The sequence below is a fragment of the Ambystoma mexicanum genome, chromosome 8 (assembly GCF_040938575.1).
Source record: "Ambystoma mexicanum isolate Mex_15411 chromosome 8, UKY_AmexF1_1, whole genome shotgun sequence".
Lineage (NCBI taxonomy): Eukaryota > Metazoa > Chordata > Amphibia > Caudata > Ambystomatidae > Ambystoma > Ambystoma mexicanum.
Window position 1 is genome coordinate 790,259,179 of NC_090929.1, and position 27,212 is coordinate 790,286,390.

Consider the following 27,212-nt stretch of genomic DNA (forward strand, 5'->3'; position numbering starts at 1 on the left):
GCAGCCTGTAGCAGTGCCAGTGGTAGAATACATGTGCATACACGCCAACATTCTGTGACCAAAAATCTGTAGGCATCTTAAAGTTTAAAAAATATTGAAAACAATCGGTATTTGTTGCCACTAAATCGGTAGGCGGTAGGACTGCTTAAAAAGCGGTATCCTACCGCCTAAATCGGTAGGGTTGGCAAGTATGTAGCAGGTGCCGAAGAGCGGGGCGCTGCATTGTGCAGCTATGCTGAAGAAATAGCATATTGCACTTGCAGGCAGGTGGAAGTGGCGAGATTCGCGCAGGGCGGGGCTGAAACAGGCAGTTTCCCCCCGGCTCCTGGCGCAAGCTCACACCTGCCAGAACTCATTTGGAGGAGTGGCTCGCCATTGCTTCAGCGGCTCTCCACAGCATGTAGCTGAGGTACCGTGAACCATCTGGGTGTTGATATCCAGAAATTCTGGAGCCGATCTCACAGGCGCCTCTGACCTTCTGGGGAGGTTGCACTGGCGCACTGGTCTGATAACTGCTGCCAGTGAGAACACACCATTATAAAAGCAGCAGCTTGGACACATCCCCACTGAAGAACGTTCCTCAGATTCTGTGTACTTGCGCACCCAGCAACCATGGCTGAACAGGCTGCTAAATCCAGGCCAACAAATAAAAAATAAAAAAAAATTCAAAAGAAATTAAAATAAATAAATCGGTATTTCTTGCCACTAAATCGGTAGGCGGTAGGACTGCTTAAAAAGCGGTTTCCTACCGCCTAAATCGGTAGGGTTGGCAAGTATGCATGTGTAACACGTTAGTTTCCTAACATTATAAAAATGAACAGGCACAGTTACTTTTATAATGTTAGGAAATGAACGTGTTACATAGCACTGTCCTGCCTGAGGGCCGAGGCTGCAGCCTGCAGCAGTGCCAGTGGTAGAATACATATGAAACAGGTTCCTTTCCTAACATTATAAAAATGAACAGGCACATTCACTTTTATAATGTTAGGAAATGAACGTGTTACACGTATATTCTAGCACTGCCCTGCCTGAGGGCCGAGGCTGCAGCCTGCAGCAGTGCCAGTGGTAGAATACTTGTGTAACATGTTTGTTTCCTAACATTATAAAAATGAACGTGTTACACGTGTATTCTAGCACTGGCACTGCAGATTGGTGGTGCAGCGCCCCCTGGAGGCTGACTGACGTCAGGCAGCCGCCTGAGCTGCCTGACGCAAAGACCGGCCCTGGTGCCCGTGGTGGACCAGTACTGCGTCACAGGTTTTAATTAAGGTGTACATTGTGCAGCTGCGGATATTGAGTTTAAAACCAATCTCCAATGGATCGTCAAACATTTCCTGGGAAGGGGTGGGGGTTGGGCAGGCGGAAGCATCCACATGATAGTAATGGGCAGTGACGATGCTTGGCTGGGGAAGGGAGCACGTTAGTGTGCTTTGCAATTTCTTCGATGGAGTGATTGTTGAGAAGAGAAAGGGAGCGTGCAAATATTTGTGCTGTCATTTTGGCAATGCTTATTGTGAATAATCCTCTGCAGCATTTCCAGTTTCAGTGTTTCTCTGACAGCATGGGCATGCTCTTGCATGTACATTTAGGGATGTATCATGAAATGCACAGGCACCGCAGTGTTAAATGAGCCCAGGTTAACAGTGCATTCTAGTTAAGCCATTGCTAATTATGTAATGGATGTAACTAAGAGGGAGCGTTTGGTTATGTGCGAAAATAGGTCGGTCGCTGTGTAATTGAAATACGAAATATTGAGGATGTATTGTAATGAATTATGAAGGCACTCGGGTGTGCCATCTGTTATAGATGTTTAATCGAAATGGGCTATTGTGGTACTATGGGGTGTGGAAATGTGCATGTATGGTTGGGAGTTTTTGAAGCAGTATCTGCAATGAGCTTTCTTTACCTTTACTGATTGCCACTTTGCATAGTGCACTTAATGACATCTTGCTTCTGAGCTTCCATGGCCCCTAACCTAAATGCGGGCTCTGCGTGCTCAGTCACCGACTTACACAAGGGAGCTGAGGTCACATCTGAGCGCAGCGGTCGAGGACGAAAAAGCGCAGGGAACATGTGGAGCATTTTGTTGCAATGCTGTCTGCTAGCGCTGGTGCCGTCGTACATACCCAGGCCTGACCTGTAGGACGGAGATTCGGCGAATGAGAGAGAGGACAATGATGGTTCCGAGGTCCGAAGCCCTCAAGAGGCTCTTGGAGGTTTTTGGACCCCCCACACTCTCCAAGGGCCCCAGTACATGGTGGCGTGGACCTGTTCAACTTCAACACCGTGAGTCCGTGGCTGACACAGACAGCATCACATTATTATAGTGTCCATGCAATTCAAAAAACTACGTAGGCTAGTCCCAATTCACTGCTGCTCCGCCTCCACTCCTAGTGCATATAGAAGGAACGAAATAGAATATAAGGCAAATTGTACTTACTGAGTGAGTGCTGGCCCGGCACCACTGGCAGCAGCACAGCTCTGAGCCTCCGGGTAACGGGTTCAGATTCAGAATCATGACTTCACTTCCCCCCCTAGTCATAGCCAGAGACGTACACTGGTGAGGGTATGGGGGGTACGGCCATCGGCATGCTGTCAATTGAGGGCCCGGCCCCTAGATAAGGGTGATAAAACCTCATAGACCTCAACCTTAATGAGAAGAGCAGTACATGGGGCCTCGTGACGAGTTTGACTGTGTTGCAAGCAAAGAGCCTTCAAGACACGCCCACTCAAATCAACCGATTGTCTCACAGAAGCTGCTGCATGCATGGCAACAGACTTTCATTGGTTGATGTGTTGTGGGTGGGCAGTCACAGTGGCAGAGCCTGGACAACAGGAGCCCAATCCATCACAATTGTTTGTTTCTTGTCAAGTGTTCGCTGGAAGCCAGACACACTGGCACTAGAGTGAGTGACCAACCAATCCACCTGTAGAAGATGAAAACTGTAAAAGACAGGCCCCGGTGGGGTTTGGGGCACTGGCAGAGCACAGTCTAGAGCACTAGAATCGATTCTGACTCACTTGCTCAATTACATTGTTGCTTTTGCTTACTTTGCTTTGCTTACTTTTCTTGAACTTCAATTTAAAGTCACAGCGGAGCCGTGTCTCCTGATGCAGCCTGCAGGCATGTGTTGATCTCGCTCTCACTCTCCCCAAACCAACAAATTAACAGTGGGTTGCCTGGCCCCCTCTCCAGGATCCGTGGGGCCCCCCTCCAGAATGGGGGCCTGGGGCACGTGCCCCGTTTGCCCCCCCATAGAGACGTCCCTGTCTGGGCATGTCCCGATGCATTGTAAACATATTATGCAATACTATAACATTATGAGATAAGGACTGCCCCCTGGTTGTCCTTATCCCTGCCCCTTTTTGATATGGGTTTGATTTCTTTTTGATATGGACTTTGATATCAATGAATTTTTTATATGAAAATGTTTCAATATCACATTTTATAGTGATTTGATATCCGTTTCATATAAACTGATATCTAAAGTGTGCTTGTGTACTTTGATACAGTTTGATGTAAAGTTTTATATCAAAATTATTTAAAGTGTATATCAAAATGTTTTTAATATGGGAGAGCATGTGTGTGCTATTGCTTGGTCAAGGGCATAGTGAGTTGTGAAAGTTAGACGGCGAGTGTTAGGGTTTGGTGACGCAGCAATGACGGGGGAGCGGGTTGGACCTTCATAGCGTCATCATTTTATATAGATTTGATATAATTGTACAACAGATTTTATTAAAAAGTCTGATATTAAAATTATATCAGATATTTTTTTAATATCGTAATTATTTTTTTTATTTGTTATCTGTTTTATTTATCTATTTATTTGCAAATTGAAAGTGCTCACACAGCCTGTGGGCATCAAGGCGCTGTTACAGGAATAAGTCTCTATGTTATGTATTTATAACGCACTTAATACCCATAGGTTTTTAAGCGTGGACCCCGGGGATCGAACCTGTGTTGCTTCATGTCGTCTTGTTTCCAAGGCAAGCACGTTGCCGCTGAGCTATGCTCCCAGAACAACAAACACATTGAATAGTGGCTGTCCGTCTCCATCAGCGAAAAGACTGGCCTTAAACAGGCTACTTTCAAAATACCCAGGGGTTTCAAAACGGTTGGAACAGCAAGCGCAATAAATATGAATAGCTTCTGCCATAGTCTGGTTCGCCCCACCCCTGCACACATGGCCCTATTTTTCGTCACGGTTCCGGGGGCCGGAAACGGTCTCGGTCCTCATCGGTGTGTCCGCTGACATCGCCGTAGCTTTGCAGTTCTCATTTTCAAGGTCCTCGTGGACCGCAAATGTCTGCTTCAAAATCACCTTGTCATTGTCCCAAAACTCTTCGGGTTCATAGTTGGCCATTAGATCCTGAGCATCCTCCATCCCCTCGTACACCAGCAAATCCAGGGGACTTTGTGAGGGTGTACACCCCTCATTGTGAATGTTTCCGGAATAGTCCCAGAAAAGCACAAAAAGCGCTGTGTTTTCCAGTCCATCGCAGAGCGGTATATATCTGGGTTGTCCGACCCACCCCCGTGTTACCATCGCGGTCTTAAGCCGGGCCTTTAAATCAAATTTGACATTAACATTATATAAAATTTATATAAAAGGTATTATTTTGATATTGAGAAATGTTGATAGAAAAAAAGAATTGCAATATAAATATTCCGATATCATTGTGATATAAAAAAAGTTGATAGAAAAAAAAGTTGATATACAAAAATGTTGATATAAAAACATTTGATATTACAAAAAATGATGCCAAAAATATTAATTATGATATAAAAAATGACCAATATTTTTATATCAACATTTTGATATCAAAAAATGTTTATATCAACACATGTTGATATAAAAAAATTGTAATATAAAAATAACCAATATCATCTTGATATAAAAAAAGTTGATATAAAAAATTACATAAAACAATTATTACGATATTAAAAAATATCCGATATTTTTATATCAGCCTTTTTTATTTTTGATATATAAAAATAATATAAAGTTTATATAAAATCTGTTATACAGTTATATCAAATCTATATAAAATGATGATGTCATGAGGGTCCAACCCACTCCCACGTCATCGCCCGCGTCACCAAACCCGAGCACGCGCGTCTAACTCCTCACAACTCACTATGCCATCGACCAAGCATCAGCGCACACGCTATAAAACTGTATATCAAACTATATCAAAGTACACAAACACACTTTATATATCCTTTAATATAAAAAGGATATCAAATCGTTATCCAATTTGATATCGAAACATTTTGGTATAAAAAATTAATTGACATCAAAGTCCATATCAAAAAGAATCAAACCCATATCAAAAAGGGGTGGGGATAAGGACAACCAGAGGGTGTTCTCACCTGTCAAAAAATTAACATTGAAGAAAAGGGGCCACCTATAACTACTAGTCTCACAAATGTTCATGAGGAGCTGTGATAATTATTTTTATTCTGCTGATCATTGTTCTTTTTCAGTTGGCGTGCTGCCCCTTTAAGGCCTCTTTTCTTGTGCCTCCCAATAATCTTTTGCCCAATTGGAGAAGTAGAAGCATTATTCAACACCATGTTACCATCATCCTAATCACCACCAGCAGCTCCACAAGTTGGACTACTAACTGCTGTTGAGACTTCTAGAATGTGCACTACATCCACAATACAGATTATCAAGGCTAATCTAGCAAATTACCACAGGAAACCCTGCGAGCGAGGAGTATCATCACATAATGCAAATTCACCTAGATTAATGCATTTCTCCAAACTCGTATGGGGGAAATTATCAAGCTCTTGGTAAACAGCTCTATCAGCATTCTTCAATCTGAAGGACAAACAGAGACTGTAGGTGATCCAGGAATTTGTCAACAGCCGTACCTTTAGGGAGCACATGTGCAGAGTCCAATTTCTGCATTAGTGACACAACCAGGTCCATGTTATATTTGAGCTCTGCCAATCGTAAGGTATGTGATTTTACCTGTTCCGAGACAAGTTCAAATACACGCACCAAAGAATTCAGCACAAAATGTAGGGCGGGTAATTTGCAGGGGCTCAATTCATACTCTTGGGCTCGGCAGTGACTCTACAATATTTGAGGTTATAGAGATCTGTTATGCTCACCTGGTATCCACAGGGATGCCACCCAGCTGGGTTACTCGCTGGTATGCTGCTCAGCTTTGCCCTGATGTGGTCTGCGGGGAAGGTTCTGCCTGAAAATACAGGAGGACTGTGTTCAAGACTGACCGACTGGGGTAAGTATCCTCCCTCCACCCCCGTATGCTTTCAGTCCCTCTGGCGCCCTCTCCTCACCTTGTGGTAGAATTAGGCGTGCTCTCTGTCCTGCCTTCTTTGCAGGGGCGCGTTGTCTTTCATGGGTGAGTGCGGTCCAGTTACTTCACTGACGCCGGCCCGTTTGATATTGTTCAGGTAGGTCTTATTGCTGTTCTGTAGTTTTGTTGCTATCCTGCATGCCTTTCTTTGTTTAAAATGTCTCTTTTTTCTCCCTTAGGTATGCGGAGCTTCAGCGCGGTGAACTGGCTTGCTTGAGCCCCGCTGGTAAATGATGGCGCATTAAGAGCGCTATGATGCGGTAAGTAAGCGCTATGCGCAGCGCTGCAAAGTCTTGCCTTTGCTAACCTGTGTTTTCCTTCCTTGTAGGTTGCAGTGTTCTTCAGCGCGAGTGGAATGTCCGGAGTGGTGCCAGCCGAGAGGCGACCAGCCAGATAAGCCTTTTGAGCAGTTTGTAATTTGTAAATGTCTCTACAGCTTTCTCTAATGTTGCCTCTATCTTCCTCTTTCAGGTCGTTCTGTCTGGGAGGCGTGCAGATTCGAGGAAGCTGTTCTCAGTAGCTGCGAGTGTTTAAAGATGAAGACTGCAGGTAAGATGCTGCTGCTAATGATGTTCCTTTTGTATCCTTGGAGGTTCTGCTTCTCCAAGGTTCGAGGGAATAGCTGGACACAGTGAGCGTCACGTTGCAAGCTGCAAAGTAACACGAAGCATGTTCTGCAGTTAGGGTGTGGTTTATATAGCCCAGGTAAAGTAGCACCAGGGAAAGTAGTTCCAGGCCTGCCACACCCAAAACACTAGACCGCATAGCTTGGTTCTTATGAACTAAGCTATGTGGATGCCTCCATGTTGGCTGACAATACAATAAAGTAGTTCCCAAGCACATTGTTGTTCATGGTGTATGAGCCTGGAGCCATAGGCTCCAGGACTGGCCCCATGAGGGCTTTTGAAGAGGCCTGAGTCCTGACTCCACCTGGCCAATGGGTTTGCCAGAGGGGGTTTTGGGTGAGGGTCGTGATAGATCTTGACAGGTTCCTGCAACACACTCTGGGCCAGATATTGAAACAGAAATGGTGAAGCAGTTAACGAGTATGGTAGAGAATCACCCTGCCCTGTTTCCATTTCCATCACATCTGCAAAGCTCCTCCCCCACACTTCTTCCCCCACTCTTGCACTCCTAGCATCCACTTGTTTTACTGACAAAGATTTGACCTATGTGGAGCATTATCCAATGCTCAGCAGTTTATCCCCCTCACTCGCACTGTGATCCTGGGAAAAAAAGTCTGTTATTTTCCTTTTAATAGTGGGTGTAGTTACAGTATAATCCAGGGAGGAAACCCCAATCATGTTCAGAGTTCTGTTCTCTCCAGGGGCCTCCGCGCAGTGTGGCTGCTCTGCTGCTTTCACAGAGCAATCGAGGTGCTCAAAAGTTTTCAATGCCCATCACAGATCCATTGCAGTGATTAGTTCCACTAAATGTTCGACTCCCTGCTCCCCTCGACTTCTCAAGTTGTACATTTCAATGATCAGAATACGGGAATAGCAGTGGGAAACACTCACCAGATGAGTTTGTGGTGCTCTTCACTATGACTGCCTTACCCTGATGCCCAACTGCCACCTTCTGCACTTACCTCGTGCTTTTTCTCGCTTGATGTACAGGGGGCTTTTAAGCCTCCAGGCCAGTCTTTTTCACCACACCAATCAACGTGCTTCTTGCACCAGTACAGGTATCCACAGGTATCCAACAGTGTTCACTGCCTGCCACCAACTGTACTTACCTTGCTTGCTTTCCATGCTGTCTGAAATCTGTACGGTGAGCTTGCTCACACAAGCAAATGGCCTTCACTCGTCTATAAGAGTTTAGCACTGAATGAGTTCAGCAATTTACATCCCTAACTGGGTGATTTAAGGCGGGGCTACGAGGCGTTGCACTGGTGTATTGCCTTACGTGCCAGGTGCATAATGTTTTCAATAAAGCACACATTTTCAAATTTGACCATTGCCTTCGTCACAAAAAAACATCAAATCCATCACCTTTGCTGCTCTTACACAAAAGCCAAAATGATTAACTTTGCCAATATGTGTTCTTTGGAATTTTAACCATACGCTCCAAGCCTCCTCAGGGCTGGAGGCTGCCATCGTCTCCGGGGAACAAGGTATGTGCTTGCTTAGCTGGGTCTGTAACTATGGGCCCTGTGGTATTATCTGAAGTGGAAATGCCCCCCATGCTTGTGGCTTATTGCCTAATTATTGTTTTTATGTTTGAGTGTTTATTTCTTTAAGCAAAACATATTATACATTTGAAAAGTGTGGGAATATACTCCGACCAAATGATGAATACAATCTAGTCTGATTTCTCAAATAATATAGAAATTCACATTATTTTGCAAAACAAGTGTCCCACATGTATTTGTTCTGAATATCCTGAAAACCTTGCTGTATGTTACTATTTGCTGGTCAAGAAGCCAAGCCCTAGAATATACTGCTGCTAGAAATGTAATTATAAATAACCAGACCACTCCTGGATAAACATGACCATAGTTTCTTCCCATTTTGATCAAATCAATGTGTTCATCTTTTTTCCAGTAACATATGGAATGACAAGTTCAAATACCTATTACTATACAAAAGTGATGTCAAATCTCTTTTTGGAAACATCTGCGGACAACGGAGTAACATTTCAATCTATTGGCAGCATGTCAGATTTTTGGACTGTGAGTAAATAACAAATTCCTATGAATAAAATAGTATGCAAACCTTTCTTTTGTCTGTTTTTCATAATTAATTAAATTAAATATTATATTAATGCATTATAAATTACCAGTTGTTGTTTCTATATATGTTCACCTACAGTGGAAAATGTCAACATTGTGTGTACTAAAATTATACTACTCACTTGATTTACCATCGAAATATAGGAAGAATAGCATTAGTCAACAAAATGGTACCTGCTATTGCACTCAGAAATAATGGACAATTATGGGACAGTTCTTTATAGATTTAACATACAAATTGTGTTCCATGCGTAATATGTTGTTTGTTCACATGCATTTTATAACTGCAAGGTATTTTTTCACTGGTTAAGATAATCCTGAGTCAGTCAAAACTAGCTACTAATATGTGAAAGCCATTAGATTGACTGATCTGATGCACTCTTAGCAGTGTCCTGTTTATGTATATGGTACCGTGGCTTTAGCAGCATAAAGTAATAGATACTTGGAAAGCAATTACTACATTTAACTTGGCTTATTTCATTTCACTCTGTACACTTAATTTAATATATCTTCATAAGCACATACTAAGAAACACGTTTAGGCATTAGTATCTGTGGGCGGCATACCTTATATTATTTGACAGGACCAGAGGCCTGTCCCTGTCAGGTCCATGTCCGGTGGGGTAGGGACCACTTTCAGCCTCTATTGGGAGGCCTACCAGGGTTAACACCAGATCCAGGCCTTCCCCAGAGCGGGGTGTGGGAGGTCCCAAGTTGCTGCTTCTTCCCTTTGTACTTGGTTGCCCGACATCATTACCACTGTCTATCACCCCATAGCTTCACAGCCTCATTCTGACCAATTCCATTCCGTCTTTCTGTTTGTTTCCAAGAGCCTAGAAGTTCATCAGATTCCATAGCAAGAACAATGCAAACAGACAAACTCGGACATTGACTTTGGTAGGCCACCGTTATGGGGGACTGGCAGACCCACGTACGAAAAACGGCCTGTGCTTAAGCCCCCTTGTAACTGTTTCGATGTTTGTAACATCGACCATGCAAAGGACAGTCTGTGGTTTGCCCGATAACTAGGAAAGAAAAGTAGCCAGTGGAGAGAAAAGGGGGAGGATGTAGGCTAAAACAGGAAACAGCAAGGTGTGGGTTTGTTCGGGTTATGTCAGGAGAGGAGCACATAGACGAAGAGACCACGGGGAGGAAGGACTCAGCAAAGGGTCGTGGACAAGACTTATTGTGCAAGGTGTGGTATTGGTTGGAGGGCGAGAGCGGCATTGGGATTTGAGCATGCTTGGCAAATGTGTGAGTGACCTTGACAGAGGAGAGCATTAAAAGCGAGTGACTGAGGAGGTAAAAGTAGTGTGACTGAGGTAGTGGGAAAGGGTGTGGGATAAGTGGGTAGTAACTGCAGTAAGGAGTGAGTAGTAGTCAGGAGGGAGAGAGTAGTAGTGGAGAGGGGATGAGTATTAGTCTTTTTATTTTATTTTATTATTAATTCTGATTATAGCTCAAAGAGCTTTATCATTATACATTTACAATTACATTCGCAAACAAAAACTTGAGGCGTGGCAGGGGCGCTACTCTGGGTCCCAGCAGCATTCCAAAAATGTTCTCCTCCTAGTGGGCTTTCATGCCTCAGCAATCTTCAGGGAGGCCGATTGGATGCAGGTGTGCCGGGTTGAATCCCTCTGGTATGTACCAGGCAGTGGCAGCAGGACATTCTGGTAACAGCCAGTATCCAACTCTCCCCCATTTTCAATGTTAGCCCTCAATTAAATTCATACAGCACATAATATTCATATAGCACATAATATTATTACATTGAAAATTGTTACACTGTTACATTGTTACATAGGGCCTCATTATAACTATGCCGGTCCGGTAACAATGGTGCCGGTAAGCCTACCAGCACCGTTGTTACCGGACTGGCACAGTACAGCTCTGTAGGCTGGGGTCTTCGCACCCGCCAGGGTCAGACCTGGCTGGCGGAATGGCACCCGCCCGCAGAGTTTCATAGAAACACTGGCACCGTTGTTAACGGTGCCAGTGCTTCCTTGGTCCCCATTCCCATGCAGTCCCATTGGACTACATGGGAATTGGGACTTACAAAATTACTGGTGCCTGACTTCCTGTTCACCGGGGTTGTAATATCCCAGTGTTACCGGGAAGTCAGGCGCTGGTAATTTCTTCCGGATCTGGCGGCAAGCCACCGGTATCACCAATAGGCTTACCGCCAGACCCGGAATGAGGCTCATACTCTTCAGGTATATAAAAGAGTCAATTTAATTTACTTAAAAGTATTTAATAAAATGTCATTGGATTTCAATTCGTTAAAATAAGCTCTATAAAAATCGTAAAATTCATTTCATATAACCTCCATAGGATTTCATAAAATTATTACCAACTCATAAAATAATTCATAGAGCTGTCAACTGTATTAGATACAAATAATGAGAGGCAAAATCTCGCTCACAGCGTACCGCCTTAAAGTGCATGATTCATGATTAATTGCTTGTCTTATATCAACAGTGCATTAGGCACATATCAAGTTCTTTTATTGTTTTTAATATGTGTCCCTACCTTTCCATGTTTAAACAGTTCCTTCCAAATATTAAAAAGTGCATTGTGCATTGATTTAGGGCCAGAGGTCAGGCAATAATGCCAGAATGACTCTGACTTGATACTGTTGGGATCAGAAACATAGGCCCCCAACCTGCTGACATATATTGGGCCAGGCTCCTTACACTCCGTTAGGACATGCTGGGTTGTCTCCAAATGGTTCCCGAGCGACAGGAGTGGCAATACATCGCCTCCTTTGGAATCTCCTGCTCTGGACCGAGGATCGACAACACGGGCAAGAATCTGTGCAACTCAGGGGAGGTGCACAATAGCAAGTATCCCTGGGGTGCTTTATAACTATGGACGAGTTATTCCACGATGTGTGATAACTGGTTAAAGTTGCTAACTGTACATCGTTTTTGCACAAATCCCATTGCTCGATTTTTCAGACTGCTTTCCTAGTCAAGTCGTGCACGTTTCCCTCCATCACAGGCTTCCAACCAACGTTGATTAAATCCCCAGATACTAAGGCTGATAGTGTTTCAAATTTAGTCGAAGGTGGTTGTTTGGCTATAGGTTCAGCAGTGGGCATATTCGTAACTTGCAGGACTTTAGCTATAATGAGCATCTCTTTTTGATTACTATAGAAAAGAGAGAAGTTAGACCCAGCTCGAGGCATAACATTTCAATTGGTACACTGGGCCCAAGCCCTAGCATTTTCCGCCTGTATCTACCCTCCAGGGCTTTCAGCCATGAGAGGTCCTTCATGCTGAGTGCCTCCAGGCCAAAAAGCGTTGCAGTGCAGAAGCACTGTTGGCAAAGAGTCAGATGCCTTTAAGGGCAAAACCTGAAACTGCCTGCATACATCGAGAAATCATGTTTAATTTAAAGATGGCTTGGTGCTTTCTTACTTCTTTCAATTGTGCATAATCAGTCTCAGTGGTAAATTCCACTTTCAGGTATTTGTAACTGTGCACCCGCTCAATGACTTTTCCAATGATAACCAATGTGGTAATCAGCATAGGTTTATATGAGAAATGCATTAAGTTGGTTTTATCAAAGTTCAGCCGGAGGTCGTGTTCCAGGGCATATTTTTGCAGTACTCCCATAGCTCTTTTCAGCCTTGCGATGGTATGATCAAAGACAATAAGGTCATCAGCGTAAGATAAACATGAGACGCTGACCCCCATTATCTTTGGCAGGCAGGTGTATGCAGATTTAAGTGCCTTAGGGAGCTCTGAGAGTTATATATTGAAAAGCAGGGGGGGGGACAGCCCTGTTTGACTCCATGGTTGATGCTGATCGGGGCCAATATCAGGCCTTTATTATCTAGTCTGACTTGGACAAAGTTGTTCTCATGGAGGCCCATAATGGCCAATAAAAGGTCTCTTGGGCAGCCCAGCCACTTCATTTTTGTCCAGAGTTTCCCTTATTAACCGTATCAAAGGCAGCCTCAAAATCAATTGTCACCACATAAAGACCAGGTTGGTCTTTAGATTGAGCTGCCTTGGTCAGGGACTCTAGCAGCCATAGACATTGGGCAGTGCCCGAGCCTGACCGAAAACCCATCCGGAACTTACTAAGTAAGCAATTGGATTCCACCCATGTTACTAGTCTTTCCAAAAGCAACGATGTAAAGATTTTGGCAGTTGTGTCTAACATTGCTAATAGCCTAAAGATATCGGGGCATGTCCTGGGTCCCTTCTTATGGATTGGGACCAGAATCGACCTACACCACGATATAGGAATCTGCCCTTCGTGAATCACTTTATTGAATAAGCAGTACAATATGTCCCCTCAGAAGGTTGCATTCTTTTTTAATAAGATATTCAGAAGCCCATTAGGGCCGGGGTTCTGGAGTCCTTCAAGGAAGAGATTTTTAACCCAATTTCCTTGCGAGAGAAGTTGATGGAAAATGTCTCTCCTGCAAGGATTGGATTCGTGCTTGGGGCTAAAGGGTCATGAACATTTTTTCTAATGTAGTTCACCCACTCGCTTTCCCCGATTACACAGATCTCCTGAGAGGGTGTGTTGGAATTGAAGCCTCTCAGCAATTTCCAAAACTTACCTGTGTCCCCATTATTCGCAATTGCGACTAAATATTGTCACTGTGCGCTTCTACCTGAGGCTAACCAGTCGTTCACACATCTCCGGTATCTGTTTTTGGCTTTCTTCATTGCAGCCATGGCTTCAGCAGGGGTACTATTCTGTTTCCTGATCTTATGTAGTTCATTTTTAAGTGATTTTTGGGATTCCCATATCGTCCTATCAAAGCGATATTCCTTGTTATTGCTGAGCATAGCAAAATTATTTTTGTGTACCGCTAATGATAGAGTGGTGTCCTTAATTTTTCCTTCTACTCCTCTGACCGTTAGATCTGCTACAGAGGAGAGGCAATTTTCGCTTTGGGAAAGAATGCTCCTGTTTGTCCAGCAGATTCTGCAGCCGGCGGGGGTTCTTTCCAATTCCCCAACTGGCCCTTGATACTGTGGGGAAGGATTCCCTGCCATATGTAGGGAAAGAATGGCATGGTCACTGAAACATGTGTGGGTAATATCCAGCTTTCTAATGTAAGGGATCGCCGGCTGGTTACAGAACACGTAGTCCTGGGTAGATGACTTCCACCCAACCCTCCAGGTGCTATTTCCTGGGATGTCGCCCTTAACTCTTCCTTTCAAAAGATAGCAATCCCAGTCATACATGGAATCAATCCAGGAATTGCCTTTACGGTTACCTTTAACCACATCGTTAACAACAGACTTGCTTTTAACAGAATTGTTTTTGCTAATTTCATGGAGGCAGGTACATTGTGCATTCAAATCACCCCGTACATATATTTGTGCAGATTCATCAGAGTTCTGGATGTCACCAAAAACATAAAGAACCAAATCTAAAATGTCATCAGTGGCCACAAGTCCAGAGGGGATCAATGACGTTAATGGCCCCCACCTTATCGTTTCCTCTTACACAAACAGTTAGTACATAAGTGCTATCAGATTCTGTCTGTATTCTTGTAGCCTTCAGATGATTTCACACTCCTACGATAAGGCCTACATAGAGGCGGCCTCAAGGACCTTTCTTTGCCAGTACTTGGAAAATTTGAAAGCCATTGATCAAAAGTTCAGATAGTAGCCATTACTTCCTGAAGCAGGAAAATATAATTCTTTATCAAGAGATCAATAGACCCCCCCCAGCCCTCTGGGCTCGAGGAGATGACAAACCCTCTAGTATTCCAAGTGCTAATGACAGATTTAAATTTCCAGCTGTTTCACCACTTCCGCTATTTAGTACAAGCCAGTTCAGTATACCTAAAATGTTGGATTGAAGTGCAGAGCTGGTATTAGTCGTTTTTCCAGTATTGTTTTAGTGGCAGTTTTGTCTTTGAGGATTCGTATATCCGGCTGCTGAGTCGGTTCGATGACAATGGCCTCCTCAGCCAAATCTAACTCATAGCTTAGTTTTGCATGTCAGGCTCTGTAGTATCTGATCAGTTGGGCAGTTTCATCCATGCCACAATACATTTTGCTAAATTGGAACTTGGGGTCCTTAATTGTCTCAACAAAGTCTAGGTCCTTGGTGTCAAGGATCCCAAGCGGAAGAATGTTCCTCTTTAAGGAGAAGAAATCAGCTCTGTTAATCTGTTAATATGTGGATGAAGTTTAGGCTTACCAGGAGCTTTTTTCCTGATGGTAATGAAGTGTGGTTGGTTGTTTGATGCTAATTCCAAGGTGTTATCATAAACCATATCATCATCATTTCCAAGAGTTGCTGGCAGAGCCAGCGCGTTAGTAGCAGATTAAGAGGTTTGAGGGTACATTACGATATTCAGTGGGGCAAGAGAAATGCTTGATGGTCCCACAACATGCTGGGTTTGATTGCCCCATCAATCTTAGGGCTTTGTTGATTATCGTTCAGCACTCAGCTCGTAAGGTAGATCCGGAGGCTTTCTTATTTTTTTCTAGTACTCTTTTTTGTTCTTTTAGTTAAAGGGCTGACTTAGGGGCCTTCCATGGGACGTTATCAGATTGAGTTTGTGTGGACTCCAAGTTGATTATCGTATCCTTACGATTTAGTTGCTGCCTTTTTCTTTGTTGTTTACGGTCAAATAGATAGTCAAAGATTCGCTAGGGAGTTCAGCCGTCTCCTCTCCCTCAATGGTGATGGGGTCAGCATTGTCTACTATACTTGTTTCACTCATTGATTCATTAAAGTGAGCCCGGTTTCAGAGGTATAAGGTGGTGCTGCTGCTATCATTTCGCCAAGGGCACTATCATCCTCAGCCTCAGGGGCACTGCGATTGGTCCATATAGTCACATTCCCCAAGATCTTACCACACAACTTCAGTAGCACTTTCATGGCGTACTGCAGCACAGATATTTGAGCATGGGTCCTACACTGGTTGTCCATATTACCACCGGAGGAGACACATGGGTGCCGACCGCATCAGTTGGATGCATTTTGGGTGAAACTGAAAGTCTTTGTCGCCTCTCCTCCAATGTTTCCAACTTGGAATCTCCAAAATAGCCAAGTTACACTCCACCCCCTTTGTATGGCCTTGTTGCTCCCCAAGTACCAAAATTTGTTGGTGTTGTTAGACATTAGGGGCAATGGGGTCCCTAAGAGAGTAGCACAAGGCCAGAAGTGAAGGGTTATTATCCAGCACAGAGAATGAAGCATCAAAATGGGAGCAGTTATTTGTTCTACTAGGTAGGTCATCATTAGTTAGTGACTGGGAGGGTGCAGTCAATGCTGGTAAAGATAAATTACATTTTCGATCAGACGAGAAATATGAGTCAATAGTACCAGTTATACCTTCTCTGTTCGTTTTTCCTCTAGCTGGTTGTATGTGCTCTACAGGTATTTACATTGGTTCCTTTTGCTCGATTTTGAGCACCAGAGCCTACCAAAGGTTTGGCGTGTCTTCTGTTTGTGGTTATTTGATCTCAGCCCCATTTTCTCAGGCATTTACAATCTTAAGCTGGGTGATAGCACGAACAGGCCGCGTGCTCCAGGCTCTTAAATTGCAGTTGCAGTTAAGATATGCAGTTGAAATATGCAATCGCCACAGTATAAAAGTGAAATTGGCAGGCTGCGCCGGACTATGACTCTCAGTACGAACCTAGAGAGCCACACTTCTGGAATGCACTGCTGCGTAGTAAAAAGTGTGATGATTAGGACCTTACTTACAGAGCATTGTGTGGTTCCAAGCCAGCTCCAGCTTCCTCTCGGTCGATATGTTTGGGAAGTTTTACGTCAGCACTCGCTCCAAGTTTGGAGTCTCTAACCTCTCCAGCGCTCCTCCGCAGACTGTGGTGACTGCGATTAACTCGCAACAACTCTGCTACGCTCCAATTGGAGCCAAGTTTTTAAAGCTAGCTCCTCCTTCTCAGTCAGCTGGGCAGGCAAGGAAACAGAAAAAATACTGGCGACTGCGATGACTGCGATTAACTCGCAACAACTCCGCTTCGCTTGGAGACAAGTTTTTAAAGCGGACTCCTCTTTCTCAGTCCGCTGGGCAGGCAACGAAACACAAAAAATACTGGCGACTGCGATGACTGTGATTAACTCGCAGCAACTCCGCTCTGCTTGGAGCCACGTTTTTAAAGCTGGCTCCTCCTTCTCAGTCAGCTGGGCAGGCAAGGAAACAGAAAAAATACTGGCGACTGTGGTGAGTGCGATTTACTTGCAACAAGTAAGTATTAGAGAGCGGGTGAGTAGTAGTGGAGTTGGGGGTGTAGAAAAGAGTGGAGTGAGGATGAGTAGTAGTGTGGAGAGGGGAGAAGTAGAAGAGAGGAGTAGCACTGGTATGGACAGGTGAGGGTTGTAGAGGTAGTAGAAAGAGGGGAACAGAGTTGTAGGGAGTACGGTCAAAGGGTGGAGGTATGCAGGATAGAGAGGAACATTGGAGGGACAGGAGAGGAAGTATTAGTGAGAGAGAAGATCAACATAGGGTGGAGTACGAGGGAGGAGAGCAGGAGTAGAGAAGGGAGAGTGACAGAAAGACCTAAGAAAGAAGTAGTCAGCTCTACGGCCAAGAGCAACATACCAAAAATCCATCCTAAATCAACTTGGGGACTGTAGAGCAGGGACCACCTAGATTATTCCGTGAGGGAGACTAGATTGATAAGGTGTTTGCCTTTAGGCCCTCACATTTAGATAGACAGGCTTTAGACAGCAGGGGTTAGCGATCCATAGTCACAATACTGGGGTTGAGGGACGCCTGGGCTTGGGAGGAAATGCCTGCCTGTAGATTGCATAGAGAGGGACGGCCTTCAGAGATCCTCTTGAATACAAAACATATAAAAACCAGTAAACCATTAAACTGTATTCGAGAGTTGGTGTGTTTTTGAGGTCATCTGTGACATTAGGCAGCGGAAACGCGCCTTCAACAGGCCAAAGGTCTGTGACATAAGCAATTGGAAGTTGCAACATGGACAATCAGATTACTTAGATTTACAAGCAATCTGAAGGGACTAGTGCCCCATCTGTTGTTTTATTTTGCGTACCTGTCTGACAGCGGTGGTGGCATTGCTCCCTGCACTTCACTTATTGGCTTCTGCAGCTGTGCTGCTCTCTATTGGGCCGCAGTAGAAATAGAAAGGGGTGCTTTGATTTGTGAAGGAGCTCCCTTTCATTTTCTATGGTGGACATCTATTCTTTTCTTAAATGAAGGAAACATATTTGTGCTCCAAGAGCATTATGTTTGGAGTGCATGTAACTTTATCATTCAAAAATAAAAGGACCCTGCATACTGCTCGGGTCCTAACAGCCTTAAAGCATGCTGTAGTAGGCTATACCAGCTGTTAAAAGCACTACATACCAAAATAAAGGCCATCACTTTGCACTGGCTTTTAATTTTGTCTATGGGCATTGATTGTCTAGTATATCCCACTACAGAAGGCTTTAAGCCCATATTAATATCCCCTACAATTTCATAGTTCTTGTGCAGCAATAACAACTGCTCCATGGAGTGGCCAGTAACTTAGACATTGAGATGAGTGTGACATGTTTAAAAATAAATTCAACAGGGCTTCACCGAGTGCTTAGGGCACTTACCTGCCATGTACATGCCACCCCAGACAAGAGGGTGATTTGTATTCGCACCCTGAGCCTCTGTCCGAGATGCAAATCTTTTTTTATCTTCTTGGGGACAGGCTCTGTGCATATTGCATGAGCCCAATCTCCCATGAAATTATGTTCAAACGAGTTGGCCCCAATCTAGTAAATAGAAAATGGACGTAGTCCCTTTTCTATTTCCATGGAGGGCACGAGAACAGGAGGGAGCACTGGGACTGGACCAGAAACCTCCTGTTCAGCAGGTAAGTTGGTATGGAGGGAGGAGGTAGGGGAACGGTTGGTATCCTTTGGGGGGAGGAGAGAGGGTGGGGGTGAGGAAGGCAACACGGAGGGGCTTCCTGTTGCCTCCCCACAATCAAGATGGCAGCTGTTAGGGAGAATTCTCTGTTTAGGCTGAATTTCCTAACCTAGTGAGTCCCCCAGCAGCTGTGCTGGATTTCTGGAGATTGTTTTATTCATCCTGCCAAGAATGAGACTCTTTTTCTCCCACTCTTGGACATATATGTGGTTGATTTCTTTGAATGTCAATGTGTTCTATGGGCTATGGGGTCTTTTACTCCATAGGGCCTCATGTGTTTTGCTATGGGTGATACACCGCACCCTCCGTGCAGTAACACTGGGGTGTCCTAGAGGATCCCCTCCATAGACTCCATACCCTGGGACTGACTACTGTCTCCCAGGGCATGTAAAGTCACCATTGGCTTTACTAGACCTAAATTTACTAACAGAACTAGTGCAAACCATCCTATTGTGGACGTACTGGTAGGGGTAATTCGATTACTCCAGGGTCTGTTGTTCGAGGGGGCACTCTCCCGTCCCCCTCGTCGAGTTTTGGCTGGTGGCAGTGGATACTACTTTTTATATTCGACCGCAAATATATTGTTATGGGATTCTTCCCATTGTTGGAGGCTAATACTTTTTCACATTAGTCTCTAACATACCGCCGGTTTATTTGTCTTAAATAAATCCACTGGTTGGTATTTTCTGCCAGAACTCGGTTTTTAAAATGGCGTATGTGTTCGCCTCTGTAACTCCGAACCAAAGGTTGAGGCCTTTGTTCCACTTTTGGCGGGCTTCTGCACAGAAGCCCTCCAGAGTGGTGCCATTCTGTCTGGGTACCACAGGGGTGTGGGAGGGGGTTTAGGCACCCTGGACTGAGTTGCCTTGCCAACTCAAGTCGCACTCTGGTGTGATTGGCCTGAATGGTGAGCCACCCCGCTCACCACTTAGCATGTTTGATTGACAGCTAGGCTGAATGAATGGGGGTTTTCTGCATAAAAGCAGGGCTTTTGGGACTGGAACTTCAGAAGTCGCCACAGGACCTAAGAATCCGACGAGGGTAAAGCTGAGCCGACCTGCAACGACGACACCTCCGGTGGAGCCCTGCTGAACTGACTCACCACTTCCCAACGACAGAGGAGATCTCCCTGCTGGAGAGTCTTCTTCCCCTGACTGGTGGAAACAACCAGTCCCTTGCTTTTTTTTCGCTTCCAGGACGTAGTGGTCGAATTGCCCATGCTGAGCACACCGGCAACCGGATAGCCGCTAACCACTGTACCGTGACCAAAAGGTGGTGCCTTGTGACGGAGCACTCCGCGGCTGGTCTATTCCCTGGTGGTGCAACGATCTTCAACTTTTCCTCCACGACGAGATCCTCTCATCTTCTGGCAAAGCCCCGACTTGCATCCACCACCAGGAACAACTGCCCCCGCCGGAGCTGTCTCTTCACTTGCAAGGTACTGTGTTCGCCTGGCTGCCCTTGAAATGGTTAGCGTGAGGAGGTGTCTTAAATCCTTACCTTTCCATTGGGTCGCCTCCAGACCTTCTTAAACGTTTGTTCTAAAACTGGTCCAACCTTTCTGTGACATTTTGCTACAAAGACTTGAAGTGCATTTCCGCTGTGATACTTTTGGGACATACAGCCTTGCCTCTCTCCGAGTGGGCCTGGCCTCTGAACTTTGTGACTTACAGTAGACCCTGCCTTGCACGACTTGCATTTGTTTCGTAAAAGTGTTGGTACTGAGTTGGTTTCATACCCTGCCTTTTTCTCTCCCTTTCTAACGAATACTAGAGTGCCATCTAGTTTAAAGCATTCACCTCTGTCTGCAAATAAGTGGTGTCTTTGAACCTAGACTTGTCGAAATATTGTTATGGGATTGATATATACTTATAGTAACTGTGATTGAAGTTGTTTGCCATATTAGTGCCAGTGTGTTTTTCATAGATGTGTTTTTAAATAAATAATTATATATCTTTACACCCAAGCTCTGATCAGTGTCTGCTTGTTCTACTGTGTACATTGCCCTATCTGTATACTCCAAATACGGGCTAACTCGTCTTGAGAGAGGTCTGACTGCTCAGCCACAGCTACCAAGTAAATCTAGGTGGTGCAGACTGCTACCAATTGGGTTTACTGCTAACTCCTGTAGACTTAAACTTTTTGCAGTGGTCCCAGAGGGAACTGCACAGGTTTCTGCCTAAACTGGTGGCAGCGGTGCGATTTGTATCGAGTATACAGTTTAGAGTGCTTTTCAACACTTTAGGATAACTAACCACAAAGCTTAGCACTAAAAAGCAACTTTCTAAAAACATGTCTACTATGGAAGTTTACAGTCAGGAGTCCTTGTCAGGAAAAAATACTGAGAGTTTGAGAGCTCTCTGTAGACAAGAGAATCTTTCTGTAAAAGGCAAGAAAATAGAACTGATAGCGAGATTGCTGGAAAACCAAAGTCTGGGTACTGGTTCAGAGGAACCAACTTCTCCAGCAAATGTAGATAACAGTAATGGTGTTGATCTAAATCAAAGTTCTGATGATAGTGATGAAGAGGCTGAAGAGGAAGGAGAGGCTAATGAAACTGTCTCCCCTGTTCCTCTGTCTGCCTTACCAGCTGTACCTACTGGGCCTATAGCAGGTCCCACACTAAGTCCTCAAGTCCTTGAACTAGAAAAAATGAAAATAGACTTGGAATTCAGAAGGATTACTGCTCAAACAGAACAGAAACACCAAGAAATGCAACACATTCTTAGGCTCAGAGAAATGGAGCTCAAGCATGAGTTAGAAATGAAAAAGTTGTCTGTCGAAACTGCTTCTGTCTCTGGCTCCTCTAGAAGTTCCAGTCCCAAAAGACCCCGGATGCCTAAGGAATTAATTGGTATGTATGAACCAAAGTTGGATGTGTTGGATTGGCTGAGTTTGTTTGAGTACAATCATGGGCTCCAGAACATCACAGGTAATGAGCTACTTACCTGGTTGTTCTCTAGGCTCCCCCCTGTTGCAACTGATGTGGTAATGGAGTTGGGGGAGGAGGATAGGAAAGAGTATGAAAGTGTGAAACTAGCTTTGATAGCTATATTTGGGAAGACCCCTTCCCAGTATCTTAAGAGGTTTAGAACTCTCAAAAAGCATGATGGTACCCCTTGTGCTACCTGGGTGAGTGAAGGGTTGAAAACTTAGAGGGATGGATTAAGGGTTACAAGGTGAACACTTATGAGGGTATGAAGAATCTTTTTATGTTGGAGTCTATTTATGATGCCTGTTCTCCTGAGCTCAGACAGCACTTGGCTGAATCGAAGGAATTGGATTCCAGGAAGCTAGCTAAGGCTGCTGACTTGTGGGTTGCCAACAGGGCTACTCATAAGGATTCTGGGGCAACTCAGAAAAAGGATGAGGGGAAACTGCCTAAAAAAGACTCAAAAGAGAATTCTAATAACTCAAATTCCAAAGAGGGCCCCCAACAAAACCATAAGGGTAAGCCACAAGGAAAACCACAGCAGAATAGTGTACCTTCTGGTGCCAAACCAGAGGGAGGCCAGAACAAGCCACCATTCCAGAAAGCATTCGGGAAATGCTTTGTTTGTGGCTCTACTGACCATGTGAAAGGAGATCCCAGATGCAAGGGTAAACCTTCAGGGGTCCAGCTTGTCTCCTTAGCCTTCGCTCCAGAGGAGGAAGTCCAAATGGCAAGTGGAAACTTTCTACTGCTGGCTGATGAACCCATTGGAGTCTCAGCCAGTGTTTCTTTAGTGTCTCTGGGTTTGTGGGAACAACAGAATTTAGATGTCTATAATTCTATCCCAGATAATACTAAAGAGTATTATAAGGACAGTGTCCAGGTGAATGGCGAGGAAACTCCTGCCATTAGGGAAACTGGGGCCAGCATAACTGTGGTGGATAAATCTTTTTTTCAGGCTGAGGATGTTGCTAAGGCACCCAAAGGCCTCACCAAGTTAGCTGGAGGGCCTGTACAGATGCTTCCCCAATTACCAGTTCTCATCCAGTGTAATGACATGACTGTGAAGATACCTGTCAGCATACAAAGTGAGGTACCAGGACGAGTTCTTTTGGGTAACTATTTAAAAACTCTCGGAGTTGTCTCTCATACCCCCAGACCTCCTAGTAAACGGTTACAGGAGCTAACCAGACCTGCAAGGGAGAGAACCATGAGAGGTACTCCCCAGGAGATGATGAAGAAAGATATCACTCCTGCTCCACTGGATTTGTCCGCTGCTGTCTCAAAGAAATCAGAAGCGAAAGGGAAACCTAAAACTTCTAAACAGAAACCAGCAGCCGGCACTTCAGTGCAGCCAACAAGGACTTCCCCTCGGTTGTCCAAAGTTACACCAGTAATTCCCCCTCCAGCTGAGGCTGAGAGGGTGGTACAACCCTGTGTGGTAGAATTATACTCTGAAGAAGAGCTTATGGAAGGCCAGGAACTCGTTGGAGATCTGGATCCTGTTGACCATCCTGAGCTGCAGTCTTTACTGGCAGAAGGTGGACCCAACAGGGCAGACTTCAGTAAGGGACAGAGAGAATGTCCAACTCTGGAAGGTCTTCGCCACCAGGACGAAGCTCAGGCTGAAGGGCAAGAGCCTGGGAAATACAGGTTGCACTGGGAAGATGGCCTCTTCTACAGTGAACCGACCGAGTCTGAACCTGGAGACTACAAACGACTTGTAGTACCCCAAGAGAACAGACAACAGTTCTTGCAGTTAGCCCACGAGATTCCTATGGCTGGTCACTTGAGTTTCAAGAAGACTAAGGAAAGGCTCTCTCTCTACTTTTATTGGCCACAGATGGGGGCCAAAGTAGAAAAACACTGCAGGAGCTGCCACACCTGCCAGACCTCTGGTAAGGTTGGCTCCAAGAATGTGGCACCTTTAGTGCCTCTCCCTGTTGTGGGAGTCCCATTTGAGAGAGTAGGGATTGACATTGTTGGTCCCCTTGATCCTCCAACCTCCTCAGTCAACAGGTTTATACTTGTTGTAGTAGACCATGCTACTAGGTACCCTCAGGTAATTCCTATGAGGAGTGTTACAGCTCCGGCTGTGGCTAAGGCCCTCCTGGGTATTTTTACCAGGGTCGGGTTTCCTAAGGAAGTAATCTCTGACAGGGGGTCAAACTTTATGTTCCACTACATGAAAGCCATGTGAAAAACCTGTGGAGTTACTTACAAGTTCTCAACAGCTTACCACCCACAAACCAATGGGTTGGTAGAAAGTTTCAACCGAACCATGAAGAGCATGATAGGTGCTTTAGAAGAACCCCTTAAACGAAAGTGGGACCTTCTACTGCCATGCCTTATCTTTGCTTATAGAGAAGTCCCTCAGGAGGGAGTAGGTTATTCTCCCTTTGAGCTTCTCTATGGTCATCCCGTCAGAGGTCCATTGGCCCTGATTAAGGAGGGGTTGGAGAGTGCTCCTTCCCCCAAGCCAGTCAGAGTGACTGACTACATGATAGGTCTCCGGAGGAGAATGTCGCACATGATGGCGGAAGCAAGTGATAACTTGAAAGCTGGGCAAGCATTGGTCAAGCACTGGCATGATCAAAAGGCTAACATGGTTGAGTTCACTCAAGACCAGCTAGTTCTCGTTATGATCCCAACAAGGCAGAGGGCCTTGCAAGACAAATGGATGGGACCCTTCAGAGTTGTGGGTAAACTTGGAGAGGTCAACTATCTGGTGGACTTGGGCAATCCCAAGGAGGCTCCAACAGTCTTCCACACCAACAGACTCAAAGCGTATGTCTCGAGACCTGATGTAGGAGCGTTCCTTCTAGCATCATAAGAGGAAGAAGAAGAGAGTGAAGCTCTTCCGGATCTCCTCAGAGGCTTACCTTTAGATGAAAAAATTGAAGGAGTAAATCTCTCTTCAAATCTGACACCTGAGCAACAAGAAGAGTGCAAATCTATGTGGAATCAGTTTGCCTCTCTGTTCTCACTTTCACCAGGCTTGATCCCTTGGGGCCAGCATGACATACTCACTGGTGACTGTCTGCCAGTCAAAAGCAGAGGATACAGAATGTCAGAAAGTGTAAGAACCCACATCAAAGGTGAGGTCAGCAAGCTGCTTGATCTTGGGGTAATAGAGCCCTCTACTAGTCCATGGTCTAGCCCAGTTGTGTTAGTACGAAAGGCAGGATCTAAAGAACTTAGATTCTGCGTGGATTATAGAGCTCTTAATGCAGTCACCAAGACTGATGCCCACCCTTTGCCAAGAACAGATGAGTTGGTGGATAGACTTGGTTCAGCCAAGTTCCTCAGCACATTTGACTTGACGTCAGGCAATTGGCAAATAGCCCTGACAGACCATGCCAAGGAGAAAACTGCATTTTCTACCCCAGCTGGCTTATACCAGTTTAAGGTAATGCCTTTTGGATTGAAAAATGCACCTGCTACATTTCAACGGATGGTAAACCAGGTTCTGAATGGGATGGAGGACTTCTGCATGGCATACTTGGATGACATAGCAGTGTTCAGCAATTCCTGGGAAGAACATGTAACCCCCCTAAGAGGTGTTTTGCAGGCTCTTGGACGAGCCAATCTGACCATAAAGGCGAGTAAATGCCAAATTGGACAGAGTAAGGTAGTCTATCTTGGACATGAGGTAGGAGGTGGAGAAATAAGGCCTTTGCTCAGTAAGATTGAAGCTGTGCAAAATTGGACAACACCTACTACTCAGACCCAGGTGAAAGCCTTCTTAGGTCTCACTGGGTATTACAGGAATTTCATTGAGAACTATGGGACCATAGCTTCTCCTCTGAATGTCATCTCCTCTCCAAAATTCCCTAAGAAGGTTAGATGGAACGAGGAGTGCAATCAGGCCTTTGAAAACCTGAAAAAGGCTCTTTGCCAAGCCCCAGTACTCAGAGCTCCTGATTGCCACCAAACTTTCATTGTGCAGACAGATGTTTCCAATGTAGGAATAGGTGCCATACTCAGTCAACTGGATGGGAAAGGTAGGGAGCACCCCGTTTGCTTCATCAGCCGCAAGCTGAAGGATCCTGAAACAAGGTGGGCAACAATGGAAAGAGAATGCTTTGCTATCGTGTGGGCTCTGAAGAAGTTTAGGCCATACTTGTATGGTTCTACTTTTGTCATTCAGACTGTTCAGACTGACCACCAACCCTTGAGATGGTTAATGCAAATGAAAGGGAAAAACCCAAAACTACTGAGATGGTCAATCTGCCAGCAAGGGTTTGATTTCACCATTGAGCACAGGTCATGGTGTCACCACCAAAATGCTGATGGTCTCTCTAGGATGTATATCATCGACTAGAGGTATGAGATTCATCCAGGAGTGGATTAAATCCTCCTGTCCCTTAGTCTGGGGGGGGCGAGTGTTAGGGAGAATTCTCTGTTTAGGCTGAATTTCCTAACCTAGTGAGTCCCCCAGCAACTTTGCTGGATTTCTGGAGTTTGTTTTTTTCATCCTGCCAACAGTGAGACTCTTTTTCTCCCACTCTTGGACATAAATGTGGTTGATTTCTTTGAATGTCAATGTGTTCTGTGGGCTATGGGGTCTTTTACTCCATAGGGCCTCCTGTGTTTTGCTATGGGTGTTACACCGCACCCTCCGTGCCGTAACACTGGGGTGTCCTAGAGGATCCCCACCATGGACTCCATACCCTGGGACTGACTACTGTCTCCCAGGGCATGTAAAGTCACCATTGGCTTTACTAGACCTAAATTTACTAACAGAACTAGTACAAACCATCCTATTGTGGACGTACTGGCAGGGGTAATTCGATTACCCCTGGGTAATGTGTCTGTTGTTCGAGGGGGCACTGTCCCGTTCCCCTCGTCGAGTTTTGGCTGGTGGCAGTGGATACTACTTTTTATATTCGACCGTGAATATATTCCTATGGGATTCTTCCCATTGTTGGAGGCTAATACTTTTTCACATTAGTCTCTAACATACCGCCGGTTTATTTGTCTTAAATAAATCCACCGTTGGTATTTTCTGCCAGAACTCGGTTTTTAAAATGGCGTATGTGTTCGCCTCTGTAACTCCGAACCAAAGGTTGAGCCCTTTGTTCCACTTTTGGCTGGCTTATGCACAGAAGCCCTCCAGAGTGGTGCCATTCTGTCTGGGTACCACAGGGAGTGTGGGAGGGGATTTAGGCACCCTGGACTGAGTTGCCTTGCCAACTCAAGTCGCACTCTGGTGTGATTGGCCCGAGTGGTGAGCCGCCCCGCTCACCACTTAGCATGTTTGATTGACAGGTAGGCTGAATGAATGGGGGTTTTCTGCATAAAAGCAGGGCTTTTGGGACTGGAACTTCA

General features: G+C 45.0%; 1 protein-coding gene across 3 annotated transcripts in view; it reads left to right on the forward strand.

Annotated features, from left to right (window-relative positions):
• The window catches only part of LOC138472450 (polycystin-2-like protein 1), a 2,384,383-nt gene that overhangs the window by 731,291 nt on the left and 1,625,880 nt on the right, over positions 1 to 27,212 (forward strand). For all 3 annotated transcript variants that reach the window (XM_069610623.1, XM_069610624.1, XM_069610625.1), the window contains exon 3: positions 8,877 to 9,004. In XM_069610623.1, coding sequence (XP_069466724.1) covers positions 8,877 to 9,004 — 128 coding nt within the window. The remainder of the gene's footprint in view (positions 1 to 8,876; positions 9,005 to 27,212) is intronic.